This window comes from Musa acuminata, chromosome BXJ3-7 (genome assembly GCF_036884655.1).
Source record: "Musa acuminata AAA Group cultivar baxijiao chromosome BXJ3-7, Cavendish_Baxijiao_AAA, whole genome shotgun sequence".
Taxonomy (NCBI): Eukaryota; Viridiplantae; Streptophyta; class Magnoliopsida; order Zingiberales; family Musaceae; genus Musa; species Musa acuminata.
In genome coordinates, this window is record NC_088355.1 from 2,071,928 (window position 1) to 2,084,090 (window position 12,163).

General features: G+C 33.2%; 1 protein-coding gene across 3 annotated transcripts; it reads right to left on the reverse strand.

The window, feature by feature from the left end:
* Positions 1-677: 677 nt before the first annotated feature.
* On the reverse strand, positions 678-7,442 carry LOC135643610 (uncharacterized). 3 transcript variants are annotated; one of them, XM_065160782.1, is made up of 4 exons: positions 6,850-7,442; positions 4,103-4,510; positions 1,212-1,492; positions 678-1,104 (listed from the first exon to the last, which is right to left on the reverse strand). In XM_065160782.1, the coding sequence occupies exons 2-4, from the start codon at positions 4,487-4,489 to the stop codon at positions 876-878; spliced, it is 897 nt and encodes a 298-aa protein (XP_065016854.1). In that variant the 5' UTR covers positions 4,490-4,510; positions 6,850-7,442; the 3' UTR covers positions 678-875. The 3 variants fall into 3 exon arrangements, with proteins under 3 accessions (XP_065016854.1, XP_065016852.1, XP_065016853.1); XM_065160780.1 differs by having other exon boundaries at positions 4,031-4,510; XM_065160781.1 differs by having other exon boundaries at positions 4,031-4,551; positions 6,850-6,989.
* Positions 7,443-12,163: the final 4,721 nt, after the last annotated feature.

Sequence of the window (12,163 nt, forward strand, 5' to 3'; positions counted from 1 at the left end):
AAAGCATTAGCATCTACGTCATCGATACTCTCCCTCCTCATCCACAACGATCATCTGCGATCCCCAACGACACAATCGTCCATCACCACTGAAAACGTTATTGAGATGTGCAGACATGCATCACAATAAGGGATGCAAAGTATCAACATCTACGTTGTTGCCTCACCTATCATTGTTGCTCTCCCTTCTCATTAACAACAGCCAACCATGATCCCCAACGACGTCATCGTCCACCACCATTAAAAACATAACTAGAATGTTAAAATTATCTTTTTACGTATTATTTTTATGCTTCCGTCAATGTTAAAATTATCTTTTTACGTATTATTTTTATACTTCCGTCAATAAAACTGAATGACGTTAAGATAAATGAAACTAGATATTTTACTTTCATAACCATAGAGATTCCAATATAAATTTTTATAACTACGCCATAACTTATCCCACCAATCTCGAATTAAATTTCAATATTACATGTAAATTCTGATCAAACTGATTCTTTGGATACAATCCATAGAAAGAGAAGGCAACTGATTCTTTTTATAACTTAAATATATTTTTACATCTTCCATGTCAAAAAGTACAGTTCGCATAATATCCATCCCAACAATTATTGATCAAAGATAACAGTAGATCTAAAAAGACATGCGCTTATGCATCAGATACACAATCCAGAATGAAGAAGTTCCAATTTCTGTTTTTTTTGCACTGACCAGGCAAGTAGCAGCAATGAACAAACAGTCAGTTCAATTATGACACGGTAGAAACAGACCAACAAAGACAGCAATTACACAGATAATTCAGTTTTGAAGGAAACACAAGCACAACAGCCAAATATATGTCGGAGCCCTATGCATAATGATGCATGTGCAAAATTAACAAAGCACTCCGGAAATAGGTTTTTCACATAATCGACTTGAGGTTGCTCCATTCATCAATTTTTCTTCGATGGCTCGGGCGACGGGAAGGTGCAAGGCAGCGAGAGACTTGTTACAATAGCTGTTTCCACATTTCAGTTCTCCAGTAACACCTGAAAAGTCCATTACCTCCACCTTTGATTGGCAAGGACTGTTTAGTGCAGCTCTGGCACGAAGTGCTTCCAACCTGAAAAAAATGATGGAATATGAATCAGTGCTAAGTATTCATCCATGTCGATAGTATCCTATGAGAAAAGCAACAGATTGAGAATTATGGTTCACTTGGAAGACAACCTCAATATCCTGGAATCGATCATCGTGCTGGTGCTCTTTCGAGAAACATGTTTCCTGTCAGCACCGCTGCCCTTGTAGGACTTGCTTTTGCCATGTTTTTGCTTGTGATGATCCTTCTTTAAGGTCTTGAGACGTCGGATGTGACCTTTCACTGTGTGTGATTCAGATGTAGCAGGTGGGTCATACACTTCCGGTGACCATTTGACACTCAACTTTGACTTTAGTGGCTTCCCCTCCTGAGCACGACCTCCTTTCATAGCAGAGACTAGCTTTGGGGTAGTCTGGAGGAAAAAGTAAATATGCGATTATTCTAAAAAACAAGCTCTTTGAATTACCTATCTTTGCCTGACTAAACTTGAACATATATAATAGGATAAACACATAGCCTTGGCAACATAAGGTTTGCGCTGGAAACCGAGTTCCACCAATAAACATAAAGCTTGTTTCCTCCTATATGTTACATAAATTTTTTGCACTAAAGTTTGGACTAAGCATGAGATCCTTTAATTAAATCTGTTCTTACTCTAGAAGCTGGAAATGTCGAGCTAGGCTTCTAAAAAGATGGATTGAGAGATAAGCACTGCAGAATAAGGTTTGACTGAGAAACAAGAGAACAAACAGCTGAAAATTAGTGTGTCAAAAATTAAGAATGACACACCAGACAACCTAGCAAGAGAATTTAAACAATCTATTTATTTAATCATTGTCGATAACTCTGAAGTAAGGACATGGATATAACAAATTATGGACACTTGGCAAGTCTTCTAAAACTAGAGGGCATGTAACGAATGTAGAAGTTAATACATATATATTCTGTGTTACGATTTTATATATTATACAACTTAAAGAATTATAATTGTATAATATATAATTTTATATATTGTATAAGTATTTGTAATTATCATTTAACATTGTTATAAAAAAAGAATTATCAAACAAGACCATACAATGTATGAACATGACAATAATTTGTACAACTTCTTTCATTGTACTAATTTTATACTTTGTCCAAATTAGACAATCTATGACTATAAAAAAAATTTGAAATTTAAAGAATTGTGATGAAAATTAAGAATAATACACCAGTCATCCTAACAAATCAAATTTAAACAATCTCTTCATTTGATTGTATCTAACTCTCGAGGAGCATGGATAAGAATACAACAGATCATGGAACACAGAGAAAGCCCAGTAGGACAATACAATGACAGAATACATACATGATTACTAATACATATAAATTCTCTTTTTATTGTTTATCCTTTATATAATTGTACAAATTATGTTTGTCAATTATGCTATTTGTAAAAATCATAACAATCATTCACATAAATAGTAAAGATGCATGATGCTACTACCAGTGTGGGGCTTGGGAGAAATCAATGTACGTAACAACCTTGCAAGCAAAGATGTTATTTTCATGACATAAATTAGGTTGCGAAGGGGCAACTTTATTGTAACATCAAGGACTGACCAATAAAATATATAAATGCATATACAAATTAGAGGTGAAAACACACAATTGACTGCATATAAAGTCTCTAGGAATTGTATCATAGGCTTGTTGAATATAATTTAATTCCTTTAATTCAAGTTAAAGGAGGCTAGATATTATTTTAAATCTACTCCCACAATAAAAAAAAAAAACCAATATATTAATTGTGCATAGTGAAGATCAAGTAACATGGTGAATGTTTATGTTGATGCACCAGGAATTTTTTTTCACCGAAAAGGAACACAGTGTGCTAGTTAAGCTGCTAGTTCTAATCATGTAAAGTAAGTTATTTTTTTCCAAGGTGTTGCCGAACATAGGTCTTAAATCTTGATTAAGGTGCTAATGTATCAACAAGATGTATACACCACAATATTCAATATGCCAAATAAATGCATCCGTTATAATTGCAAATCAGCCGAACATAGGTCTTAAATCTTAACTCTACTAATAGCCTTTTCTTTTTCTTTAAATCCATAATATTATATCTTTGAAGCTTATATTATAATCTTTTATGATACAATAAATTTCATATGCAAGGCTATTTGCCAAAACACACATGTTCCATAATCCATAATAATGCATATAACATTTAAGTTTGATGTTCTGAGCAAAAGACCCATCTAATTTTTCGAGAATACAAATTTCATATGGTACATCTGTTCACTTACAATACCCTAAATTTTCATAATATAATGTGTAATTTTATTCCATATAGAATGTTATGTTCCAAGCATCTTTTCTTCTCGTATATATTAATAACAAAATTCTTCCACCCTCCGTCAATCCTTTATTCATAATTTAAATATTGTCTTTCTTTTACAAATTACTAGTGAATTCAATCTTTAATCTCCCAAGCACTATGAAAACTCAATAGAAATGAAGTAAAAACTCAATCTAGACAAAATATTATCTCTTATGTTCAAACCCAACTTAATGATAAAAAATGAACACATGAGACTCAATCCCTTGAAAATAGTACACTAACATTAAAACATTACAAGTTATTACATTAGTGCAGGTATTTACTATTGCAAGCATAAACTAAAACATAACTTCATTTTAGTAAATTGATATGCTAAAACAATTATATTGAACGAAAAGGATAATAGATAGCAAGCTTCACCTATAATCTCAAAAAGTTAAGTCACACATCAGATCATCATTTGTTAGACAAGTTACCAATGTTTGGATTTTAAAAATTCATGAATTACAGAAGTGTCCGAGACATAGTTAATTCTAAGATCATGTGATAAATCTCCAGCTGCATAACTTGAACAAAATGTAGTTGCAAAGATGGACACGTTAACAAATATATTAGACTTACAGGTTTTATCAGACACTCAACATGTGTAGTACTCAAGAGTCCTACATCCAGTGGGGAAGAAGGTGATTGCACCTGTTCTATCCATTGTACTGTGCCTTCTTTGTTAATATCCTCAGATATATATTCGCCCAAGTTAGTTTTGTCCATCTCATCAAGGCTACAGGATACAACCTGATTTATAGTAGGATTACTAACACACACCATTTGATAAGAATCACGAACATGCAGAATCCCACTCAGAGATCTTCCAAGATCTTCAATCATCAAATCATCCTTCTCATTGATAGCTGAAATGTCAAGTTCCTCCAATGGTATTCCCTTCAGAATCTTCTTTTCCATAATGCTGGGAGTACTATAATCATGCTCCATGCATGATTCCTTGAAGCCAGTATTGCAAAAGTATGAATCATTACCAACATCTTCAGAACTCAAATTTGTTGAATACAGAGAACTGGCCATTTTTGGTTTTTAAGATCAGAACTGCCAGGAGATTTTTGTTGGAAAATGTCAGTAATTATAATCTGTAGCATACAAAAAAAGCAAAAAAAAGGAAATCATTTCATCATAACTAAGTTTTAACTTATTAAATGAAAATTACTATTCCACTGAAGGATCAAGTTAAAATATTTACTATCTCTAATGAAAATAGAAAATTTTGAGTTAGTATTAGTAAAATAAACATCTAAAGTTCAATTAACTCCATATATGCAAAGTAGGAATCAGAAGTAAATCAAAATAAATAAGTTCTAAATAAATAAGCTCTAAAATAAACATTTCTTATCCTTTTAATGTTCCCTTGATTTTGTGCAAGTATTTCGTTGAATCAAGTGTGTTTTAGTGGTTACGTTACAATATTTTCATTGATAGTCTCATCTACTTTGTATCCCTGATTCCTCATCTTCACGCCAACCCGTAAAGGAACAGAATAAGAATATTTTATAAAAAAAAATCTGCAATTTCAACAATTTAAATGCAGCACAAGTATTCCTAAAGCACATGTTTTCCTATAAATATAGTGTTCTAAACTAAATGAATGAGTTTGACAATAGGAAAATTTTACACTCAATGAAAATTTCAAATAAAATGAAGCTAAGAAAAGAATGCATTTCTTTGATGATGAATTTTGACCTAATCAACAGTAATCAGCTGAACTTGTAGAATACTATTAGTCAAGAACAGCTATCATTATTATTCCAACAGAATATAAGTATTAGTACTAGTAGTTTTAGCTAAGTTAATGTACACATATTTTTGTAAAAGAAATAAAGTATCAAAATGTCTTTAGTTCACAAGCCTAATTAATTAAGCAAGGAACACAGCATAAGCAAGTTCATAACAGACAAAAATAACATAAGATGAAAAAAATGGCACCAGTGTCTCTAATATGTCTAAGTTCCTCACAGTGCATACCTAAAAGAGTTCACCAATTATGCACTTAAAAGTGAGTATAACATCTGAAAATATGGAGAAGTCGCAAAAGGAAGCATACACTTAAACACAAGTAGAACATGGTACAGTAAAGTGGCTTGTTGAGGATGACAAAGAAGTTTCATTAAATTTATCAGATTTAGGAAAAGATCCAACAACAAAAATGTAGAGATACTTGTTTAAAAGAATTTCATGTTAGATCATCAGCCAAACTTTTTCTCCTATTTGTTTTTTTTTCCAATTCAGTATGGGAAATTCACATTGGCATGTCTTCAGTCTCACGATGACTGTGCCTGAAAATATACTATATTCATAAGGTCATGGTCATTACAGATGGGGTCAGAATACATGTGATAAAAAAAAGCATGGCCTACAGATGGGTTTGAGAACCCTTTGAAGCACTTGGTAAGAGTATGTGGGGTTTGTTAAACACTGGCTTCACATAATTCTGGTTACTCTTCAATCATAACAAACAACTTAATAGGCCCCAAAATGTAGAAGAAAAAAAAAGCAGCAGATAAAAGGACATGATAGATCAGCATAGTTAGCCATTTTGTGATTGATACACTACCTAAAAACCATTTAGCTAAAGAAACCAAAAGATCAATTACAAAGTACCCATAGTGACTATTAACTACCACTGAATTAAGAAATGTCACTTTTAAGGCTGGTGTTAATTAAGGTGCACTAACTCATATGTCAAAATAATTGGCCATATACAAATTATAGTCAAAGCAACAAATCCATCCATCATTACCAAATGAACCAACCATCTCAAAGAGAATATCATGTGTTAAACAAAATTCACAGACTTGAGCAATCTAGAATCAATCATATAGAACTGTTTATAGAACAAGGTCTGCAAATGGGTCTGAGGACACTTTCAAGCACTTGGTAAGAGCACATAGAGTTCATCGAACACTGGCTTCATGTAATCCTAGTCACTCTTTAATCATAATCAACAACTGGATAGGCCCCAGTATCTAGAAGAGAAAAAAAGCAGCAGATAAAAGGACCTGATACTTGATAGAACACAGAATGATCGTATGTCATCAACATAGTTACCCATTTTGTGATTGTAACTTAGACTACCTGCAAACCATTTACCTGAAGAAACCAAATGAGCAATTAGAAAGTACCTATAGTGCCTATTATCTACAACCGAACTAAGAAATGCCACCTTTTTACAGCTGATGTTAATTAAGGTGCACCAACTCATATGTCAAAAAATAATTAGCCGGATCATAGTCAAAGCAACAAATCCATCCATCAAACAAAACGAACCAATAATCTCAAAGAGAATTTGGTGTTTGAAACAAAAATTTTAAATTTAAGTAGCCTAGATTCAATCATATAGAACAGTTTATAGAACTTAGCAACAAAACCAATACCTGGTCCAATATTTCCGTAAGCGCCACCGACGGCAGCAACAACTGGCGTTAGATGCCGACGTGGACTCAAAGCCGGTCAGAATCGGATCGAGGAAGATCTCAAGTCGAGAATTTGAGGAGAAGAGGAAAGGGGGAGAAACAAATCGAGATGAAATCCTAAGTCCTAAAGGGTGGCGGGGAGGTGATACCCCTGGAAAGCAAACGTTAGCTAAGACTACCGCGACGATTCCACTTATTATGCAACTGCTTCAGACGATGGGAACTACATCCGCCATGGAAGGAGGTGAGAGAGGGGGTGAAGGGGGCCGCTCGAGGGTCGAGGGTTTCTCCGAGCACCGAAGGCATGGTCGATGCTCTTCGAATCGAACGGCGCAAGCCCTAATCCGCTTCCGATCCCAGCGTTGCCGACCAAACCAATCTCACACAAAGTGAAGGATCCGAAAGAAATCTCCGATCGAGGAGAAGATAGAACTTGCACGGACCAATCAAATCGGTCGCCCCGGAGATCACCGCGTCACAGAAGAGATTTGTCGATCGGAGGGGAGCAAAGACGGGAAGGAGAAGAGAAGAAGGAAAAGGATTCGAAGACAGGAATAGTTGGATCAGGGCAGACAGACGAGGTACATATAAAGAGAGACATCTGTGCCCCAAAATAGGGGGACCCACAGCTCTTTCCTGCATTCTATCCAATCAAAGAGACGCGTACGAAAAGTTATCGCCCCGTCAAAGCGGAGCGGAGAGGGGAGGGGATAAGGATGAGGCCGGAGCCCAGCTCACCTGCCTCAATCTCACCCGAGCCACCGAACGGGGAAGAACGCCTCGTCATCGGTCGACAGATGCGGACCCCATGGCCGCTGACCTCATGGGCCGTGGGGACGTCGAATTGAATGGCTGGCTTCCCGCGTGGGACCCAGAAAGCTGTCGAGTGGTCGGACATCGGTTCGTGGTTGGTGGCTTAGCCAGGACACACAGATCCAACCCAGGCACTGCGTCGGGACGGGATACGGCGAAAAGGCCAACCCACAGGATTGAAGTCGAGTCGCAAAAGTAGGTCGCAAATTTGACCCAATGGTCATGCTCCGCGTGTCCAAACTCACCATGTCGCCCTTTGTGGTCAAATATGAAGCACGCCCATTAATTGTAAACGATGTATCCTAACATTATAACGAATGAAATCAAAGATTTACATCCAAAATCCTGAAAGAAAAAAAAATGTTTTATCAATTAAATCATATATCTCAATTAAAATCAAGATTAAAGAGTTAATCGATGGACTTCGGATCATCAATTTTTTACTTGTGAATTAAAATTGATTTTGCCAATATCTCAACTATGAATAAAATAGAAATATAAACTCAACATCTTTCGCTCTCAAACACTTTTCACTTTTCAAGATAGATGTCGCTTTTTTAGGTGGGTGTCACTTTATTCTCCTATCAATTCATTTTTCGAATTTTCACAACTTTATTCCGGACATATTTATTTTTATTATATTATTGTAAAATAAATATGAATTTTCTGATAATAATTAGAAAAGAAGAATCCAATCAATAATACAATATGGTATGAGAAGAGATAAAAGAAGAATTTAAAAAAATTATTTAAAATTATAAATAAAAAATTAAATGACATTAATATATAATAATAATTAATTATCCAATTATGACAAAAAATATATATATATTGTTGATCATTAAAAATTCGGAGACAAAGAGTTCCACAAAAGACAAACCCACATGAACAGATTCCATGTTCACAATGTTCCTAATAAAAAGCCAAATCAACCTCAACTATCTATCTGATATGATAATGAATTATGCTTATCCATAGAGAAGTTTAATGTATTCCTCTCAAATCTGGTCACCCTTCTTTGATTTCATATATGTTTACATTTGATTTTGACTTACATAATGGAAGTTGGATTCACAATAAAAGAACTATTTAGTTTTTGTTAGACAATTTTAAAGGTAAATAATTATAAAGAAAATCATTGATAGACATGTCTTCTGTTAAATTCTTGAATTATATAAATAGTGATGAACAAGTCTTCGTTGCAATATATTATGTATACTTTATGTGATCGGCAACATCAAGATGAAATGATGAAATTATGGTAGAAAATAGGCATATTCATGCAATAAGTATTAGTAAGTACATCAAAATTTTCACATCAAAATCATGGGTCTTATTTAGAGATTATCTTTTTGTTACATTCTCCATCTAGTTATTATTATTCACCCAAACTCATGTCTTGTCACTTGTAAATAGGTTAGGTAAAAAATAAAATCATTATATAAAAATTTAATATCAAAATTAAAATCAAGCATAGTAGATCTAAGATAAAACATACATATCTACGTACATACGTGTCTTCTCTTCTTATTTTTGGAACCATTATTCATGGAACATGAATCTACTTATAAATCAACTATATGTGATTCTTAAAAAGTTCTCGAAGCATTATATGATCTCTATGATCATTAGAAAGTTATCAAAGCATTATATAATCTCAAAAAGTTGTCGAAGTATATCATGAAATCAACTTCTATCATTAGATAATATAATTTATATCATATTATTATAATAAATTATTCCTTTTAGCTAATATATATATAAATCAAAAGGTGGACTTCCTTCTATTGAGATAATTTATAAAATTAGTATCTAAATATATTATTATTCCAAGCTGATCTGATTTATGAGCATATAATCTTTCGTCTCATGTAGATAACTTATAATTTTATTTTTGGATAACTTTAATATGTACGTAGTATTCTAAATACAAAACTGATAACTTATAAGATATAGATTTGAGCATATAGATCTAAGATATATATAAATTACATTAATGATTAAGTCCGATCAAAATATTTGAGTAAAGCGAGTCAAATTGATCAATTTTATATTTAAGGAGGTAAGTAAAAAATATTTGATTTTTGAAAGTTAATAATATTTAATTTTTGAAAGGCAAAATTATAATTATATTGGGACATATATTGAAAATATCTAATTTTTAAGGGTAAAAATATCAAAACGATATCGATTGTAATTAACACAAATTAGAATGGTAAAATAGTTTTTTAATATGTAAAAAAAATCATTTTCCTCTTTTTTTTTTCTTAGTCACTATAGTGTCATCTGCTACTTGTGGGATTATTTGTGTCATGTCGTCCACCATTCGCATGCCGAACCCAACTCTTTCGATTGATATATCTTATCACCACAACCCTCAAATGATAATCAATAGGGTATATCGGATGTCATGCATCATGATTTACATGCTTCCACAAATCTATCGAAGAAAGAAGCTAAACTCTCATCTCTTCCTATTTTCAGAGCCACTATAATTCATGAAATAAAGATCTATCAAGAGATAAAGAAGAAATTTCTATAATCATGATCCAAAGAACATTCTACCTATATATATATAGGCAAGAACAAAAGATCTAGAAAAGATAATTATGAGTGTCCCTTCCATCATGTCATAAGAAATCCTATCATAATTTCCTTTTTGTTGATCGATGATCATAATTAGAATCCAATAAAATTTATAATATATTTTACTTAATTAAATATGATCACATAATCCAATATTCTTATTCTAAATCTAACTTTATTTGAACATTTAAATTGATAACCCATTATATGCATGATGTTCACTTTAATACATCAAGTGAAGTGGTTCCTCCACATAATGCTAGAGGATGCTATGAATTCCAAAAAAATATTGAAGTATAAGGATGACCCCAAGGAGTTCTTTGAATCTATAAAAACATTGGGAATCAAAAAGTGAAGTTAGTGGCAAAGCATGCTACTATTTGTGGAGGAAATCTAAAGTGAGAATATTTACTTATTTGTATGCTGATTTGTGATTGAACATCATGCACTCAAGCATATTTTACAACAAAGGATATTGCTACTTATGATGATTTGAAAACTTTTCATGAATCAAGGAAAAATGAGTTCCAACTCCTATGCACCACCCACTATTCTTTTCCTATGTAAGAATAGAAATTCTTTAAAGAAATAGAAACAACCTCATTTCATTGTCACATCACACTAACCGATCTCTATTCATCTATCATAAAGATTGGATCGTTTAAGGGAAAATCTCATCAACACTCCAAGATCAAATTTTGGTGTATATTCACATGTGTGCAGTGGATCATGAAGACATCGTGAAGAGCTATTTATGGGGAAGTGGAAGTTCCAATAAGATTAGATTAATTCATTAGTCCTCCACTTTCCTCATGCTTGGATGCGATGCTTCCTCAAGAATATGGAAGAGTCCTAAAAAATGGCTACACTGCTAAGGCTTAAAGTGTCCTTCGAGCCAAGTGAAAAGCCATCTTGCAAGGATTTAAACTTGTTATCTATGGTGGTCTCAAAGGTTTCTAGATTCGATCTAGAAGAATTTAAAATTCGATCTTGGAAGGAATACATTGTGTTCTATCTATTAGAGCTCTAAAAGATTTTGTTCTCCTTGGAATATCAAGAGCATTCTGAGTGATTGTCTTTTGTTTAGCAACTCAGTAAGGATGGTCAAACAAGGGAGGACAATGGACAAGCTCCAGCTTAACTATATCAATTCTCACATTTCTTGGGATAAGTTGGTGATGTTTGTGCAGCACAAGATGGAGCTACTTGGCATACTGTATATAACACTATGGAAGTGTGACAAGATACAATCCTTCCAACTTTTAGTAATAATTATTTACTATGAGCAGGATAGAATATTTATCAAATTAATGGCTGATCAGAAATACTGAATTGTTCATTAAAGGTGTGATTTTATGTCCTAAAGTTTAATTGTGATTTTTTTCTTTGGATAAAATGTTTCTACATCATTTATCACCATTGCTATACTTAAGTAGTTAGTACACTGAAAATTTATGAGATTTTAGATCATCAATTATTATAAATTGATTTTATTTTATAACTAATGTAGAACAGGAAGAGAAAGAGGGCGAGAAATGAAAAACAAGGAGGAGAAATGATGAAAATTATGATCTAATGAAATATATAAATTTTTAATAAACATATTGATACAAAATTATTGAACCATCAATTCCCTTTTTCCATGGAATCAATTCTTTTCCCTATGAATTATGCATACTTTTTCTGCATGGCCTATTGTTTCTTGAGCAGAATTCTACCTACAAAAACATGCAGCTGTTGTTAGTTGAGTCCATCCCAATTGCTCATCTTTCCCTAAGATATAATTATTCATGACTCTTATGATAGCACAATTTATTCTCTCTCTCTCTCTCTCTCTCTCTCTCCAATTAACATTTCTGAGATAGTTTCAATGTCT

Coding starts and splice junctions, on each gene's coding strand:
- LOC135643610 (XM_065160780.1), bottom strand. CDS start 4,489: ATGGCCAGTTCTCTGTATTCAACAAATTTGAGTTCTGAAGATGTTGGT. Junction 1,493..4,030: donor TTGAGTGTCTGATAAAACCT/GTAAGTCTAATA, acceptor TTTTTCCTCCAG/ACTACCCCAAAGCTAGTCTC. Junction 1,105..1,211: donor ATCGATTCCAGGATATTGAG/GTTGTCTTCCAA, acceptor CATTTTTTTCAG/GTTGGAAGCACTTCGTGCCA.